At 42.3% G+C, this 18,470-nt stretch overlaps 1 protein-coding gene across 3 annotated transcripts; it reads left to right on the top strand.

Moving 5' to 3' along the window:
- Positions 1 to 13,542: 13,542 nt before the first annotated feature.
- On the top strand, positions 13,543 to 18,214 carry LOC124175017 (sodium- and chloride-dependent glycine transporter 1-like). Of its 3 annotated transcripts, XM_046554808.1 has the most exons (15): positions 13,550 to 13,854; positions 13,976 to 14,153; positions 15,158 to 15,289; positions 15,409 to 15,563; positions 15,762 to 15,850; positions 15,936 to 16,068; positions 16,131 to 16,265; positions 16,333 to 16,436; positions 16,523 to 16,647; positions 16,818 to 16,930; positions 17,057 to 17,185; positions 17,262 to 17,361; positions 17,443 to 17,543; positions 17,614 to 17,766; positions 17,869 to 18,214. In XM_046554808.1, the coding sequence occupies exons 1-15, from the start codon at positions 13,849 to 13,851 to the stop codon at positions 18,037 to 18,039; spliced, it is 1,824 nt and encodes a 607-aa protein (XP_046410764.1). In that variant the 5' UTR covers positions 13,550 to 13,848; the 3' UTR covers positions 18,040 to 18,214. The 3 variants fall into 3 exon arrangements, with proteins under 3 accessions (XP_046410766.1, XP_046410764.1, XP_046410765.1); XM_046554809.1 differs by lacking the exons at positions 13,550 to 13,854; positions 13,976 to 14,153 and adding an exon at positions 14,718 to 14,823; XM_046554810.1 differs by lacking the exons at positions 17,614 to 17,766; positions 17,869 to 18,214 and having other exon boundaries at positions 13,543 to 13,854; positions 17,417 to 17,543.
- Positions 18,215 to 18,470: the final 256 nt, after the last annotated feature.

Genomic DNA, 18,470 nt, shown 5'->3' with positions numbered 1-18,470 from the left:
ATTATCGCTACCGCACCGCGGCTCAACCGTGTTCCTCGAGTTTGAATTTGATTTCCGATTCAACTACCGCTCGACTCGAGCTTCTGTACCTTTAATCAACAAGCCCTCCGGTCCACGCTTAGAAGTGCAGTGCATTAATCGATGCATAGGAGCAAAGAGCAAGAGCTCAGGTCGAGCCAAGGGCCACTGTAGAGGAAACTTCAAAGCGAACAGCGACGACACTCAGGATCTTACAGCCGTACAGTTCGTCTAGGTATAATAGTTATATGCCTGGGAATCGCGATAATAATTATAAAACACCGCAACGTGCAAATTAAAATATCACCTTCGAACTTTTGTTCCAAGCTGATCTGCATTTTAATCTGTAAACGATTCAGAATACAAGAAATAGAACAAAATCGTGAGCGCTAAGGAAAGAGGAGTTACTGCCGAGCCGGGAAAAGTGTTGTTTATAGCTAGCCGAAGATGCACTTCTTATTTAGAGTATCGAGAAATAAAAGAAGTAAAAAGCTCTGCCGCCTGCGGTAACCGATAAAGGCGGTTTCGGAAAAATAAAATTACACGTTCACTTCAATCAGGTACTTAACTCCGTATTATCGATTTTAATAATTGAGGTAACTCAATAATCCCGGTACTACCCGATACTTGGTTGAGAATAAAAATAATTGAGGAAGGTTTGTTCTAGGTATGGATGTGTGCAGGAAAGGATGACAGGATAATTCATACGAATGCTGAACAACGAGATTCAAACAACGTTAACGATCATTTGATACCTTCCCATTCGAGATCCCCCTAAACATCGCGCCAAATCCCAGATAGAAACTAAATTTAAAGCCCATTTAACGACACACTAAATTAACTCGATATAGCGCCCTTACCAACCTAGCTTTGCCGCAGAGACCGATCGACCGCCCATAGCGGCAACACCGAGAGACTCTCATGATCGTCCTGACGTGCACACGACGAGAGGAATATCGTAGAGACAGACATACCGGCGGACGGACGGACAGGTATGACACACGTGCGTCGAGAGAGAGAGAGAGAGAGAGAGAGACAAAGATAAAAACACAGAGAGAGAGAGGGAGAGAGAGATATTTTGATAGCGGCACACACTCCCTCGCGTTCTGTGGGGGTGTCCCGTTTTCAACCCCCCATCCCTCCCCCGCTACGTTAGACGCTCAAGTAATTCTCACAGATCCCCTTCGGATAAACTCAATTAAATTTCCCACAAAGTTTATCAGCGATACGTGACGTCACTAAGTACCAAGCGATGTTCAAATTAGGTGTATATACGTGTGCGCGTGTGTCTGTACAAGTAAGTTGCCTCCCCCCACACCCATACCAAATTCGGTTGGATGAATTATTGATCATTTCATCATGCGAATTATGTACAGGTATAATACGTACCTTGTGTGTAAAACGTGTATTTTATATAGAGCCGGCAGCCTATGTATTTTACACGTCGCGTTACAGCAGAGACGCCGTCGCGTTCTCGTAATATGTTTAACGTTTCAATTATTTTTCGAGTTTACTCGGCAGCTACTTTGAAACTCTCTGAAAAAGGTTTGAGAAATTATACGAACGAATCTTCAACGCTTTCCAACCACCTTATACGCAGTATGCATAGACCTTGTATATCCTCCGGGTACTCGTGCGGCGATGCAGCGCCTTTTCGTACTGCAAACGGCCCGACGAGCACTCGAGTGGTGATACAACACTCGAAAATCCTTCAAGTAGGCGTGTATATTTTCACATTTTCGATCTTAGTCATTCGAATGCGAGGGTACTCAACAAGTTGCAATCGCTGCTGGTGTATAATTATTTCAAAGAATGAAAATGTTGCTATTAAAATGTCTTTTTCACATATTAATCTTTACCGTTAAAGTTCCTTTTCAATTATCTTTTGATAAATTTTAAAATAACACACATTTTTCCGCATATTGTAAGCAAATTTTGACACACGTAGCAATCTGGCTGGTACACCTCAAATTTGTGTGAATAAGAAAACATTCCGCAGGCGAATCCCTGTATGTTTTGAACATTTCTTAAAACAACATGTTGGCAAATATACCGATCTTTTTCCGAAGAGAAGCCGAGACCATGCCTGAGAAAGCTCAGAGTTTATTGAATATTTTTATTAATGTTCTTCTAAAACGTAGAAACAATAGCCTGATCTTACATTAGAAAGCAGCACATGTAGATTTTTTTTCGATTTTTCTTTTTTCTCCGAATTGTATGACAATGACTGTTATTCACGTCAACTTCAGCGCAAAATCGATGAGTGACAGATTTAAATTGAATTTACAACAACGATGACAGGTAATACCTAATAGTGATTCTTGGATACATTTTCCGATCTGAATCTAGAACTAATGAAACAAAATTCCGTCGGGGCTATTCGAGGAAAGAAAAAGAGAGAGAAAAGAGAAGAACAAGAAAGGAAATTAAACGCGGTGTGTACAGTTAATTGGTATCGGAACTAATTGCTAGTCTCTATAAAGCCAGTAATTCTTTCGTTCTTTTATACTTCATGCCTTATCCTTGGCGTGTTTTCTGCACCGCTAATGATACCCCGACACGCAACAATGCCGAGATAAGAAAATTGTTAAAAAATTGCAGCCACCAGCTACCTGTAAAGACTCAGAGGTATTACGTATACGTATGTAGCAATATACCTATTACATGACAGATTACGAAAAATGACTCGCAATTATATACTTATTTGTTTCTTTTATCGGACGCCTTTTTCCTTCTTTTTTTTTCTCTCTTTCATCTTACGATACAGACTTCATTTCAACGAATATTTAACGTCGCGCCGATAAACGGAGTTCACCGTTTTGCAAAATTTATGCCTGGATGAATAAAAAAAAAAATGAAGATGACAAATAACAAGACAGACGTGAACGAATACGTGTATTCTGTTTTAATTGAGGTACGAAATAAAAATACCAGGTTGTAAAAATTACTCAATATTTTACATGCAAAAGTGATTAATGTAATAATGACAGGTGTTCGGAAATACACGCCATCGCGTTTTATACAGGCATATACGGTGGATGTGTAAAGCATATATGCCCATGCGTTATACTTAAGAGATCAATAAAATAAATACTTGTTTTCCGATTATCAGTGTATTTCGTGTTGTGTACCGTCATTATCGTCGTTAGCAATCGAAACTATAATATAATACAGAAGCAATTGGTGATAAGCTGCGGGCAGCAGAACGATATATGTGTATAATTAGGGTCAGGCAACTTCATGTACGTACATTTGCAGGGTGCACGCACGCATATTCGTTTCAAATCAATACCGATAAAGTTCAAAGCTCATCATTTTCAACAATGAAAAACGAAAAAGAAAAATAAGTACCCCTGTCGTAACAATGATGTAGATATATTAAAAATTTTCAATGACAAAAGCAAATTAACGATGTATACACGGGACAATATTACACCTGTAAGTTGGCAAAAGTTTTGATCTGTCGCGTATTGTATGCACGTTTTGCTTAATTATTGAACATCGATATTTTCTATTGTTAGCATTCTTGATACTCCTTCCTTCCTACTATTCTTGACACACGGAACAAGGAAGGAACGCAACCGCGTCGTGCCTTTAATAGCGAGGCAAGACGCAGAGGCCCCGGATCGTGAGTATCCATCGTTTATACCGCGTAATCAAATATTAATTCGTGCAACTGTTGTAAAAGTCACGCGATCCTGAATAATTAACCATCACCACGGAATGAATATTTAAATTTTATTACCACAGCAGATAAAAGTCGCGTAAAAATTCTGCGACTCTTTGGCATGTACAGTGTGGAGAGCTTATCGTCAATGACTCAAACTCGACGATTGCCGTTCTGCAGGAGTCCTCTAATTGTTAATATTTAAACAATTATACGTGAGAAGATATTATCGCTGCCTATCGATTGCGAGTGTGGAATTTATTTATTTATTTATTTTTTTTCAAATGAATTTCCGACAGCCGGATCACCGGAAAAGTAGCATATTTTATATTGCACCATGATGATGTCGTTGGAAAGATTTCTGTCCCTTGCTTTATAACTTTCATCTATATTAATGCAGCCTTTCGATGCTTTAAACTAAGGTGAAATATATTATTATATTTCATTTTATTAGATTTTATTAAAACAATTTTTGGTATCGAAATGGCTTTCAGGTGTGGCGTTGCCTCTTAATTATTTAAATCTTCGCAAAATTTATTGACAAAAAATTAGTATAATCATGTCTTTATATTTATATGTATACAGTGAAGCACTTCACGTTTACTTTATACATGCACAGAAAAAAGCAGAAAAACTAATCTTCGAATAAAACTGTGTCAATTATAATAAAAAAAATACGTGAAAAATCATCGATACAAATTAACGTGAGCAAGATTCTGTGCGTATTTCAAAAGTAAAAAAATTTGCTCCTCGAGAGGTTTACCAACTAAACAGCGGAGATTTCGAGGGCAGCTATACATAGAATGATCCTGTGCCGCCTGTATACACATACTCGGTGTGTAAAGTACGTATTCAGCGAAAACGTTCAGCATTCGGAGCTCACGCAATTTTGAATCTCTCCAGTAACGAACGTCCCCTAATCTGATAATAATTTACGTAATTTTGGTAGAGAGAGGAAGAGAGCATGCGGAGCGAAGCTCGCGCAGTATACACAATATCGCGTATTCCTAGCCTCGCTTTACCACGTGCTCAACTTCCCCTTTTCGCACCCCCCCCCCCCCCCCCTCTCCCTCATGCACACGCATTCGCACACATCGGAGAGCGCCATAGCGTCACATGTCGCTAACTAACTCTAACCCCTTCCCCCCCCCTCTTCTCTCTCTCCTCCTCCTCCTCCTCCTCCTCATCCTTCTCTCCCTCCCTCTCTCCCTCTCTCCCTCTCCCCCCCGACTGTACGTGACCGCACCTTCGCCTGTTCCCCGTTCATTCCCTCGCCGCCCCCGCAGGGCACGGGGCCACCTTCGAAGGCGCAATCAGTTCCCGTAATGCCGCGATTCAGGGTTCATCAGAGCGGCCATTTTCTCGACACCCCTTATTACCGCCATTTTGTCGACGCTGCGAGCTGATCTAGAACTGGGTTGTGCGGGTGCCGCATCGCCGCCTCGCAGCCTCGACGTTTCGCGTTTACCCCCGGCTCCGATCGACGCCAATGCAATTAATGACGCATTGTTTGAGGTGAACCAAGGCCGGGTTCACACCCGCCCCTTGATCACAGCTATCGGCGTAGGTGCCTAATTGCTGTAATCTTGGTTTAAGGCCTTATATGTTAAGGCTGGTCTGCGATCACGCGGCAAAGCGACGAGGTCCGAGAGGTCGCGAAGCCGCGCTTATTCAAGCGGTGATTTTCAACGAACTTTTGGGACGGCGATCTAGCTCACGATCAGAAAAAGGGGAACTTCACTAAAGTTGCAGCGCTCCTCATTTTGTTTATTATAACGAACTGTGCTTATTTAAAATAAATAATATGATATAATTGATAATACTGTAATATATAATACATAAAACATATAAATAAGACGTCAATATTGTGCGATGAATTCATGCTCGGAAAGTGATAATTAATTGAATTTTATATGCGAAGCGTGAGAAGCTTTGCTTCTATCGGTTGTTCCACGAAAACCTAACTTTTTACGCATCTAGATACCTCTTGAAATCATTCTGATGGTAATGGTTGGAGATTTTGTTCACCGACGAGGTGCAGAGAAGTTGAGGAAAGTATCCGAGGTGTACTTTACAGATTTTATTCATCGCAAATCGTTAGATTTAAATTTCTTTACGGAATATTTCAACTGTTTGAGTAATGGGAAGCACCCTAATGTAATCCTCTCAAAAATAAGGCGTACAACCCTTAGAAATGAACACTCAGTTGGTTTTAACAGAAAAAAATTGACGTAATTATCGAGAAATCCTACAAAATCGGGGGTGGGGGGGGGGGAAGGATTTTAGGGATAGTTTTTACCTCTTGAATATCCAAATTGGAACGTTAAAGAAATATATATATATATATATATTCGCAATGTACCGGGAGTTTGCATTGAAGGGTCCCAGTGCAAACTATGTTTCGCCAACAGATCGGCAGCCGATGTTACATCTGACGTACTCGCAGCGTGTACGATGTGACTCCGGTTGCCTATCTGCCGACCAAAAGCCGTTCACATCGGCAACCTTCACCGAAAACTTTGGGCACATATATATAGACATATTTTTACCCCCAAGAATCTAAACGTGCGATAATTTGGCAGTGGTAGCAATAAAAATCTTTGTTTTAGCGGAAAAGACGATGAACGCAGCACCCCATTTATATGTAGTTTAGGAATTTCTGGGAGAGAAGAACCAACGATTGCCTCGATTCGTCTGGCTGATGTCGTCGGTTTGGGGTATTACAGGCGACGATAGGACTGTAGGAAGAGAGGAGCGGAGAATTGAAGGGTGGAAAGAGAGAGGTGGGTGTATACCGCTGAGCCAGCTGATGCAGGGGATTGTGGGGAATACCCTATTTAAACGGTGACTGTTACGCCGACGAAAGGCTTCCCCTCCAGGACGGAGAGGAGGCGTAACAACATGCAGATTGGCTCAATGAAATTAGAAAGATAGATGTAAATTTAGCCGTCACCGGGCGCGTTCGTCCTAGTCAAATGTCGGCCCTGCCGTTACCGCAGCCACCCGTCAGTCTGCCGCCCGCACGTCGCGTCGCGCGGAAATCGTCGGTGGAAAGGAAAAAAGAGGGAAAAATAATTATTCACGTTTGATAATTGAATTTAAAGTTGTCGGCACGCCAGAGATAAATTTCACAAAATTTTTTCAATGCTTTGTTCATTCATATATCCAGAAAAAAAGAAACAAGAATATCTTTCTATTTGTTTTTATGTACTCAACGTAGCTACGTGAAAATTTATTAACGAGTAAACAGCGCAAGGAGACTGCAGCGAAACGAAGGGACAAATCGAATACCTTGCCGCTTTGAAGGGACGGAGAAGGCTTCATTCGTAGGTAAATTCAGTTCAATTCCGTAACATCGCGTGAATATGCCCTACATTAAAACCGTCATCAAAGAGACGCGTCCGCGTCAAAGCTTTGTCCACGCGTATCTCGTGTCACAGCCTTGTTAACTTTGAAGAAGGTATAGAGTGTAATACGGGCAGAGTATTTTGTTTCGAATATCAAAACACACAACTCCTCTGTCAAAGGGATCTCCTAGAGTTCATATAACACAACCAAATACGGGGCTGATAATTCGGAAAATTCTAAACGAATTTTGTCACCTCGAACCTACGCTGAATAAAATTAGAAACTTGAAAATTAAACAATTCGTGAATTTCTAATGCGTGTGAAATTGCAACAGACATAAAAAAAACAGTTTTTTTTTTTTTTTTTTTTTTTTGCGCATGCGTCAACCGGAAGATCCGATTTCTCACGATCGACTCTGGGGACGAAAAAGCGAGGCTTACAGTCGTTCGTCACCGATGCAGAGTGCAGCATCTAATCTTCTCGTATTCGTAATCCATCGCTTTTCGCGTGGAATGGTGTTTTTCGATCATTACTGTTTTTTTTTTTTTACATTTTATTTTTTATTTTTAATTGCGAATCTTCTTTATCCGGTTTCTGTATAACCCTATCGTGTTATGGAGAGACAAATATCACGAGATTAGAACCACAATTCTTCTGCGCTTGGAATGATGTTCAACAGGTATTTGCTGATGAGGGATAGAGAAGAACTGAAAATTAGATGTTTTCAATTACATACTTTGTTGAAAACGAAAAAGGAACAGAGACGCTTGCGAATGTGATTATCGGGGATTAAAATGAGGGAACAGCAGTGTTGGCGGCAAGTGTTCGGAAGCAAATTGTTTAAATAATTGGCTTTTATCTATTATCATACCGATAGCAAACTATGCGCAGGAGATATCCAGGCTACCCGTTCGTTAACGAATGGCCCTGCATGGCGACACGGAGTGCTATTAACCGCTGTGGAAAATCCCCGACAAAGCTAACAATAAGCCACATACAATCCTTGGCATGCGAGAGGAGGGAACTGCGCCGAGGCATTCTTGACAATTAGTTTAGGAATTATACCGTCGAAGATTAGGACGATCCATGAGGCAGACTGCGAATTCTCCGATGAACTAATTCCAACGATAATTGTTGAACCCCGGCTCTCGAATACGCCGACTTAATCTGGCCGTGCGGATATAACTAATATCTACACCGTACGTATAAGTTACAGTAGAGAAAAATTTACCGATCGTTTATCGAAATAGGACAAGTTTCCAGCCACAAACGGAGTCCCGATTCCTCAGCAAAAGCAGAACTAACGCGCGAAAGTTTCGGGTCGAAGCTCTGAGGGGCTTCCGGTTATTTTGGGTATCGCAATACCGGCAGGAAACGGATAGTTCGATGTATTCCTGTATCGGTTATGGTAGTTTTGGTTTGTTAGAAACTGTGCATAGATCGCACAGGTGCGGCGGTAAATCAGTTTCGAATATAACGAGCCTATGAAACGGGAATCGAGGGGCAGGCAAGAAAAAAAACAAAAGGGTGAAAAAGATTGAAAAAAGGCATCGGGGGAAAAGCGAGGGAAATTTTACTATTCTGCAATTTCCGCGGCTGCGGTATTATTGCCGGTAATATATGACACGACCTTAAGTCCGCGGCGATTTTATTAACGAAAGTTTACACATAACCATCGCGCGTGTATTATATAGGTGCATAATGCACATAGCATCGAGTACACGGTGGTGCAGACACGCGAGATCCGGGGATTAAATCAGCCGGCAATAACTCGAATTCATTTTTCACTGCAGAGCGCACGTTGAGTGCAAACATCCCTGCACAATATTGTTTCGTTTATCAATGTTTAAAATCGTTTGATTCTCGTACGAGTCATGCTCACTATAGCGCGGTCAGAATTATGCAGCAGAAGTTGTAAAACAAGAATTTGTCGCAAGGGACAGAGACACGCGCTACTTTCTCCGTCGTCTTTCCCTCTCATCTACCGCCTTATTTCCGGTCGGTTCTCTTTTGCCCGTTTTTTTTATTACTCTACTATTTTATTTTCCATGTAGAGCAGAGACTCACATTGAGCTGTACATATACGTACGTATACAGGGACGAGGATCGCGGGGAGACAGGAAGGAAAGAGAGAGGTTGCAGAGAGGTTGTTTTTTTTTTTTTTGTCGTATTTTATTTTTATTTCCTCCTTTTTTCAAGCCCATCAATAAAAGAGAAGCTTTTCCTCTTCGGGTAGAGAGTATTTGATTGCAAATGCGAAGGCCGAGTACATGGTTTAATCCACGTCCTGAATAACATTAGAGAGAGATGGAAAATGGAAGGAGAGAGACCGAGAGAGGGGCAAACAATTTGAGGGCAGCGAAGAGGGGGGCTGATACGGACCACCCTTATTTAGTACCGAATGTACACTTGGTAATAAATTATTCTGGCTTAGGGAACCGACTTCCACCACTCTCTCTCTCTCTCTCTCTCTCACTCTTCTCTCCCTCTCCCTCACTCTATCCCTCTCTCGCTCATTCTACATCGCAGCGCATTCGGTACTCAGCAGGAATACGCCTCGGTCCTGCCATCAACCCCCGTGCATTCACCGCCGGTAGCCAGGAAAACGCGAGTGCCGGGGTAAGCAACCCTTGCAACACGATTGCTCGTCATCATTATTATTTTCAAAAACAACGTACGGCTGCATCAACTTATTCCTCGGCTATAACTCCGTTGATTTTTTCATTCGGAACCTGCAAGTTCGTGAAATTTGCATTGCATACACATATTTATACGTAAAAGTTGGTAAATACGGTATGTTATATATTGTGCTGAAATTTAAACGACGCGACGAATATCACATACACACAATAATGTTATCCTCGTTCTCAAGGCTCAAGAAGAAATGTAGAAGATCAGAATTAAAATTTACCCAATCCCATTTCAAAATTTTTATCATAAAAACCAACTCAATTTCCTCGCGTTACCGACGCTGAAACAATCAACCAACCGCATACCTAATAATATCCTCCGGTGATAAATTAATCGTGGCCTTTACACAGTATCTGATAAATCGTCGTCGACACGGCGGCACTCAATCCTCATGCCTACGGATCCTTATCCGTCTCTCACTTACACCCACTCCGTCTTTCCTCGCCTCCTCTCCTTGAAAATTCACCCGGGCATGGGAATCGCGGGCCAATCGACATGTCCTCGAAGTATATCTCCGATCGGGCAGCGTATTCGAAACTCACCGAGTATATCCATCGGTAGTCCGGGGCTCCTCCTAGTCTCGGCGGAACGTCATAGCCCCAGGAAATCCTCGGGTAATGGTTGAAACGTCAGCAAGTCGTTTGAACATCCACCAAACCGATCACCGGGATCACAAGGATCACCCGATCGTCCGTCGGCTAGGCGGCGAAGCCGGGGAGGAGCTACACACGTGCGATCGTATTCGAGGACGACTTCCCATTCGGCGAGGACGCGCCCGGGACGCCCTTATCCTCGTCGTAGCCGAGAGACGGTCCCTTTCCCCCTTTCTCTCCTCCTCCTCCTCCTCCTCCTCCTCCTCCCTCTCTCTCTCCCTCGCCTCTGTTTTTTTTCTCCTCGTTTTTTACCCGGCTCTCTTTTCACAATTCCACGGATTTCCGATCGCTCCCAACTCCTGGGGAACTGCCGCGCCACGCCCGTTCGGTGTTCCCGCGATCAGCGTCGGCGGCGGTCGTTGCAGGGGATCATTTGATCAAATCTACAAACCAAAGCTTTGCCCTGCCCGGCTCGACCCAGCCCCAAAGAAAATCCTGGACCACAACTCCTGGCGTCGGGCGGGACGCTGCAGTCGGGGAACGTCGCGACGCCTCGACTTCCTCGGGGATTTGCTCTTTTCCGATTTTTATCGACGACGATTCTTTGTCTTTTTATATCCCCACTGACGACAGTGACGATTGAACGGGGTTTTTTTTGCCCCCTAAAACTCCCTACCTCTCTCTCTCTCTCTCTCTCTCTCTTTCTCTTTCTTAACTTTCAGCACCGTATTTTCTCTGCCGACAAAATCGAGGATAAAACAAAAAGCAAAAGAGAAAAAGAGCCACAAGAAAGAAGGAAAAAAAGAAATCCCCACAATTACTATCCGGGGATCTTCTTCGCGGCACGAGATTACTTCACGCTTACATACCAGCGATCATCCCCTTCGGTATAATATAATAACGATGATAGTAAGCTGTGAGAAAAGCACTGCATGCCGTAGTTATGGATAAAATACACCTTCAGCTAAACTTCAATAGACTTGTTCAATTTTATTACGTTGTTTGTTTTTTTTTTTTTTTTTCTTTAGCTTGTTTTTCTTTCTTGCGATGCAGATAATGATCGAGGATTTTCTCGCACCGTATTACGGCTTTTACATATGTATTCTCATATTGGAAGCGGATGCCGTGCCGGCCGGTTTTGCACCGCGGTAGTACGGCAATTATTTCAACGTTGAATTATATCCCGTCCACTCGACGGTTTTACTGAAGGATTACAACGGACAATCCCAGATACGTACAAACGTCCGGCTCGTAGGATTTTTGCCACTCAAAAACTGACTGCAGCGACGGGATTTAGTACAAATATACGGAGGTTGAGTGGGATCGGGGATCCTGCAGCTATTATTCGGTTTTCATAATATTTTTATTCTTGTTCGTATATTTGTTATGATTCTTTTATAGGGAGGACGATTAAGTTACGCGAAGGATATTCAACAAAAATGTTACAGGTTATTGGATCTAATTTCGTTTTTCTTATTCACGTTTATACGTATAATTTGGTGATTACGATAACAGCATTTTTCTTGACCAAATCAGTCTAAATTTTCTAAAATCGGAAATAAAAATGACAATTCACGGGTTCCAGACAAGGATGATGAATAATATAATCGATCGTTGATTACAATTGGATGACAGCTCTCACGAGGCAAATTAGATCATTTTTGTGTTATTTGTTATAATTTTGTTACTTAAATAATTCTGAAAGTACTGAACCAATCAAAGCCAATCAAATTTAACCAGTTCTAAGTTTGAAAAAGCCACGTTGATTGCGACCAAAATTATAAAAATCCGGTTATTAATTCTCGACATATCAGATGAAAAAATCGATCACGTATGTACGTACATACAAACGCACAGACGTCCATCTTAAAGTGATTGGAGGTAATTTTATAGGCTCTGAAACGTCGAGATCTAGTGAATATTCAATTTTTCATTTTCGAGGTGATTACAATAGCTTCTTATTTTTTATGAAAACAGAAAAACGAGAAGTTGATAACCACGATAACGAGAAATGTTGAAATTTGAACATCAAGAGGAAATAACACTGTTCATAATGGACCAACGCGCAGGGTTGGATTTCATCCCAGTCGTGCAACGTACTCGGGTAGATTCGTTAATTGACAGTTCCCATCAAACGTTAGCCCGAGATCAATATACACAGGACCCTTAATTGATTGGAAAACATCGATTGATCAATTAAATATGTATAATAACGCGCAGACCAGAATAAAGGGTGGCACGTCGACAGTTGGATAAAGATGTGTCAAAAATTATTTATCTCCGAGTTGAAATGAAATACATAACAATTTACACGAACGACGATTCGAGTAATGATCAGGAGATATTTGTAAAATCAGATCATACTTGATTAAGATTTTATCACAAATTGACGCAATGAGAATGATTATTTTGGCACACGAATCGGGATATTTAAAACCCGCAAAGATCCATCCGGATCTGAAAACTTGCGCCTTTTTGAACGTGTGAATCCGGATCCTCGATATTGGGACAGAAGCCTCTATCTATTTGCAAGACTTGGAACTATACGAAAAAAGCTTTGTAACAGGAGAAATTGGGCCTTTATCGACCGGGTGAAACAGATTCTGGGAAAGCACCGCAACTCGGTAGTCGAAAGCTTTTTATCTCCGGTAGGGAAGCTGGGCTTCGTCAGACGCGAAAGCTGTATTTACGGTCGGTCGAGTAGCTGGCGTATTTCAACTACTGGATAGAGCGGTTTCGCAACGTCGGTAAGGGTGACATTCGACGAATAACCCTCGATTAGCTCCGGGCGGTATTACACGCGAGTACAAAGCTCAGACTCGGAATTTGGTGAATGTGATACAAAAGAAATGTCGCTGAAATTACGCAATACTACACAAATGTAGTTATAGTTGTCTTGAAATTTTTCTCTCTTCCGTGAACACAGAAAATTGGGATATGAAGGTAAAAATGAAAATAACACCAGCACCGTGTCCCAGAATTATACCGCATTTCATTATTCCGTTGTATGAATTGTTGCGATACACGGTCAAAAGCTCGCGTTGTACCCACCAATATCCATTCACGCATAATTCCGTACATTAACTACGTGACAGAGATTGGTAGCCACATAGCCACGCGATTATGCGATCATCGCTGCCGACATCAACTCTATAGAGTCGGATCCTCCACGATACGTCATGTACCTACGTCCGAAGGGGAGAAGAGAAAATGGTACACGAGAGCCGAGAGTTGAGAGATTGCCCGATTCCGATCCAGTCTTTGTGCACTTTCGACTGGCAGCAGTTGTCCTACTTTTCGCTCCTATTTCTCGCAGGTACCAAAGACTCGTCTCGATTAGAGGGTGCAAAAAAGTGACGATAGTTACATTGATTCGAAGTTGAAAACTCGGTGGAAAATAAGAAGAAGATAAAAAAAAGCACACACACACATACACAAACACGATGAAAAGATCCGTGGACGGGCCTTTTGACTGAGACGATAGAAATCCAAGAATCTTCGTTATTCTGATTTTGTCGTTTCTACAAAGCTATGAAGGTAAGTGGTGCGGCAGAAAACTGGGAAGCAGGAAAAGATGATATAAAAATTGCTCAAATTCGAGAGAAACGAAAACAAGATAGACGTGACGAACTAAAAATGGCGTAAAAATTAAATACAGACTACAAACGAGCTGAGAAAGCGAAACTCTTGGGGGAGCGAAGATGATCAAGATGAAGATGAGCCTGAGCGGGGAACTTGGGCGAGCAAAACGGAGTTTTTACTATCATGCGCAGGCTACGCCATAGGGATTGGCAACGTATGGAGATTTCCATACTTGTGCTACAGAAACGGAGGAGGTAAATGTGAAAAATCTTACAGGGCAGATATTGTTTAACACGCGAAGCTAGGAAAAAGGGTTTCGCCATGGTACGAGACGCGCGTAGACGTCGGATGTGGGCTTAAATGAATTGGGTCCGCCTATCCCGGTCGAGTTACGTAAGTACGCGTACCTATTTACCGTAAACGAACGAGAGGAACGAGGAAGGGAGGTAATATATCTATAATAACAATAATAATAATAATAACAGACGGGCGGAACTACGGACCTGGGGAATGCATGTGCAGGGAGCGTGATTCGAGCCTTGTAAAAAGAGAGCGAGGTGAAAATTCAAGGGCGATTTACCGGGGGCCAATTTAGAACTCGGCGACGACGGTTAAAGAGAGAGAATCATTCAATCAAAGTCTTCAAGCAATTGTCAGTTGTCACACCCGAGTTGAAAGATAAGCGGTCTCGCTTTATACTCGGTCCTATTTTCAGTCGCCCGTTTCATATGTTGAATAAATTTTCCTACCCGTGGTTAATTAACCCGCAGGACAATGTCTCGGAATTCGAATTGGACCTCTCATGATCTACCGCTCGAGAAATTCGTTCACAAATGCATGTAATCGTGGCTAGATATTTTCTATTCAAACTACAGTCGCAAATATCTCGGATACCTCGTGCGTGGGCTGTTTTAAGTAATCCGAGTACGTAATTACTAGAAATTCAAGGCTGGAGGATTAAACTCGTATTAATGCAAATTCACCGCTGCGGTGGTTTTCATAGGAGTTTGTCAGTATAGATTCAAGGGAAAAACATTGTACTTGTCCAAAAAAAAAAATAATAATAATTGATTAAAGTTCGAACTGCTCGAAATTTTGAACAAACAGTTGTTACGATATTTTCTGTACAGTCATTATGTCATTGAGGTGTGCATAGTAGAGAGGATACTGATCTTAATCTCAAGCCCAGATAACGAATTAAATATTTACCTAACTTTTGACGTATTTTTCACGGCGTCATAGTTAATTGTTTTTTAAGGGGCTTTCCTCGTTCCGTATTTATTGATGCTGTTCCTATGCGGGATACCCTTATTTTACATGGAATCATCGATAGGACAATTCGGGGGTACAGGATGCATAACGATGTTCAGAACGAGTCCAATTTTCAAAGGTTCGTTAAGCGTAATCAACCTGCTACACTCATTTGAACTAGAATCACGGTTTTTTTCGCCACAAAGACGAGCAAATTCTTGAAAAGAATCAATAAAATGTATTTAAAAAAACTTCCAGGCGCAGGTTTTGCGATTGTTGTTGTGAATCTGATATGCACGATGTACTACAACGTGATAATATCTTATCCTTTGCTGTTCCTCGCGATGTCGTTCAGGAAGAATCTCCCCTGGGAAGACTGTGGCAATCACTGGAACACATACAAGTGTCTCAAGGTAATTAACACCTGGAAAAAACCGAAATTAAATGCACTTTGCACTTCGCAGGTGCCGATGTAAGTTCTTTTTAAGACTGACCGATTCACCGTTAAACTACACATCGTTCATCCGACACTTTTTTTCCCTACTTACGATCATTTTCGACGACTTGGATTTACAGTGACGATAATTTTGATTATCAATAATAATTCACAGCTAGGCGCGGACATATTTGGACACAAGAACGAATCCGATCAGATGGAACTTATCGGAAGAACAAAGACACCGGCCGACGAATTCTTCAAGTGAGTTGCAAGCTTTTGCAGAAGGCGAACGGTGTTCCGAAGTATTTATTCACCCCTTCTAATTGCAAAATCATAAAATTCCCAGCAATCACATACTGCAGATATCCGACGGGATCGACAATATTGGTGGTATCGTGTGGCCCCTATTTACTTGCAACCTCGTGTCCTGGTTCATCGTTTTTCTCTGCATATGCAACGGCGTGAAGAGCGTAGGAAAGGTGAGAGAGGTTATCTTCGCGACTTTAAATCGAGGCTAATTATCACACGTTTGTAAAAACAGGTTGTTTACTTCACGGCTACCTTTCCCTTCGTCATTTTGTTCGTACTTTTGATCAGAGGCGTCACTCTACCCGGTGCCTACGACGGTATAATGTTCTACATCATGCCGAAGTGGTCCCAACTGACGAATCTCAAGGTAACCGCACGATTTTCTCGACAATCAAACTCCGAACGATCCAATCTCGGTACCGATTTATCCCTAGGTTTGGGCCGACGCCGCTCTCCAAATATTCTTCTCCCTCGGACCGGGTTGGGGTGGAATCGTGAATATGGCCAGCTACAATCCGTTCAACAACAACAATCGTCTGTAAATACAATGCTTCGATGATTCCGAGTTTAGCATAGTCGAAATCCTGAAGGGGGTAACATTAAAGACATTTAACCATTCGACAGAGACTCGATCCTCGTCCCGATCCTGAACTGTGGCACCAGCATATTCGCCGGGTTCGTCGTATTCTCCGTTCTCGGATTCATGTCCCATCAGACCGGTCTCCCTGTATCAACTGTCGCTACCGGAGGTAGGTAACAAGTATTCAAAGATGACGAAAGGTCGAGGTACATACACGATTAATCGAATCGGCTTCGTTAAAACCATTCGAGTTCTACGCTGAATAGCGGCGTTTGACGAATGAAAGCGTCTCTCGTTTCGTCGAATCGGCTAATCGGGTGAATCGTTTTAATGCCCCAGGACCAGGATTGGCCTTCGTGACGTATCCCGAAGCGATAACGATGTTACCGATACCCCACCTATGGGCGGTTCTATTCTTCATGATGTTGTACCTCCTAGGAATGGACAGTTGCGTCAGTGACGAAAATTCATGTTGAATTAACGCTTGTTTCGTTCTAGCATGCTGATATTCTCACGGCAATCGTACGTTGTTTATTATAAGAAACTTTAATATCGCTCGTAAAAACTTTCTGCCGTAGTTTGTTCAAATCGAAGCAATTATATCGAGCATTACGGACGCGTATCCGAAACTCAGAAGGCACAAACGTCTCGTCGCCTTCGTATCTCTGTTCATCCTGTTTCTTGGCTCGCTTGTATTCGTCACGAACGTGAGTTTTAATCGCGCTATCAACCATCGCTTGTCAATAATCCGTCCGTCTTGCACCCTGACGCGATTAATTTCAGGGCGGAATGTACATTCTGCAACTGCTGGACTGGTACGCCGCCTCCATTTCCGTCATTCTCATATGCCTGGTTGAGACGATAGTCGTCGGGTGGACCTACGGTGAGCGTTATGTTCTATATCTTACTTACAATTTATGTATAAAAACATTTCATAGACGGTTTGTATTCCGCTGATTGAAAGGATGCGACAATTTCGTTCGTGACATCGAATTCATGACCGGTCACAAGGTGCACCCATGGTGGCCCCTGTGCTGGAAATACTTGACGCCCGTCATTTTATCCGTAAGTCTGGTACCATCTGTTCATCCCAATCTCTGATTCCACCTTCAACACCTTTCCGTCTTAATCGCAGTTCATCTTCGTGACGACGATCATATTCAACACCCGAATTACCTACAACGGAATCGCGTATCCCGAATGGGCCGTGGCGACTGGATGGTGTTCGTGCCTCGCGAGCATCGTTTGTATACCGGGATACGCCATCTTTCATTTTTGCAAAACAAAGGTAATTTCTCGAGCTATTCGTCGAACGTTTTCTCTCTGTTTGGCGTCCTTGTCTCTTGGCTGGGATTAACGAATTATTTTTCGCTTGCCATTTCATCGATAGGGTGGCTGGAAAGAGAAGATACAGCAGGGAACGAGTCCGACTCCGGAATGGGGTCCGCAGAAACTCGAGGACCGGATTGCCTGGGACGAGCTCAAACGAATAAAAGCGAAAAAAAATAGTCCAGCACCCGCTGCTGCCTTGGCAAATGGGATTAAAGTCACTAGAGTTTGATAGAGACACCGAAGTACAGAGGAAAGAATTATATTTGTTGACGATGTGGATTATGAAAAAATTATCAAGCTAGGGATATTTTTATATCAAGATTGACGTGCCATTTGTGTGTAATATATAAAGTAATATCACCGTATTTCATTAGGGAATAAACATAATAAAGTACTCTAACGTGTATCCGTGTAAGAACTTACGGAACCGTTAAGCAAGCATAATCCAAACTTGAAATCACTTCGTTACTCTGCAAGCTCACCATGACGAGGGGAAAAAACTTATTGGGAATGTAACTCGAATGTAACAGATCGTGCTTGACAGCTAACGTTTTGTGATTCTGATTACGTTGAGTTGGTTTTAAACGATGCTGTCACTTCTCAACTTTGTCACAATGATTCAAGTTAAACACGTTCGCTGCTAATTAACATGCGAGTATC

This window comes from Neodiprion fabricii, chromosome 2, assembly GCF_021155785.1.
Source record: "Neodiprion fabricii isolate iyNeoFabr1 chromosome 2, iyNeoFabr1.1, whole genome shotgun sequence".
In the NCBI taxonomy this organism is placed as follows: domain Eukaryota; kingdom Metazoa; phylum Arthropoda; class Insecta; order Hymenoptera; family Diprionidae; genus Neodiprion; species Neodiprion fabricii.
Note: the sequence above shows the minus strand (reverse complement) of the source record. Positions and strands in the feature narration are given on the sequence as shown.

Excerpts from the sequence above, each read along its gene's own strand:
- LOC124175017 (XM_046554808.1), top strand. Across the intron at positions 15,851-15,935 it reads CCGGCCGACGAATTCTTCAA|CAATCACATACTGCAGATAT; the intron begins GTGAGTTGCAAG and ends TAAAATTCCCAG. Across the intron at positions 17,544-17,613 it reads TGACGCCCGTCATTTTATCC|TTCATCTTCGTGACGACGAT; the intron begins GTAAGTCTGGTA and ends TCTTAATCGCAG.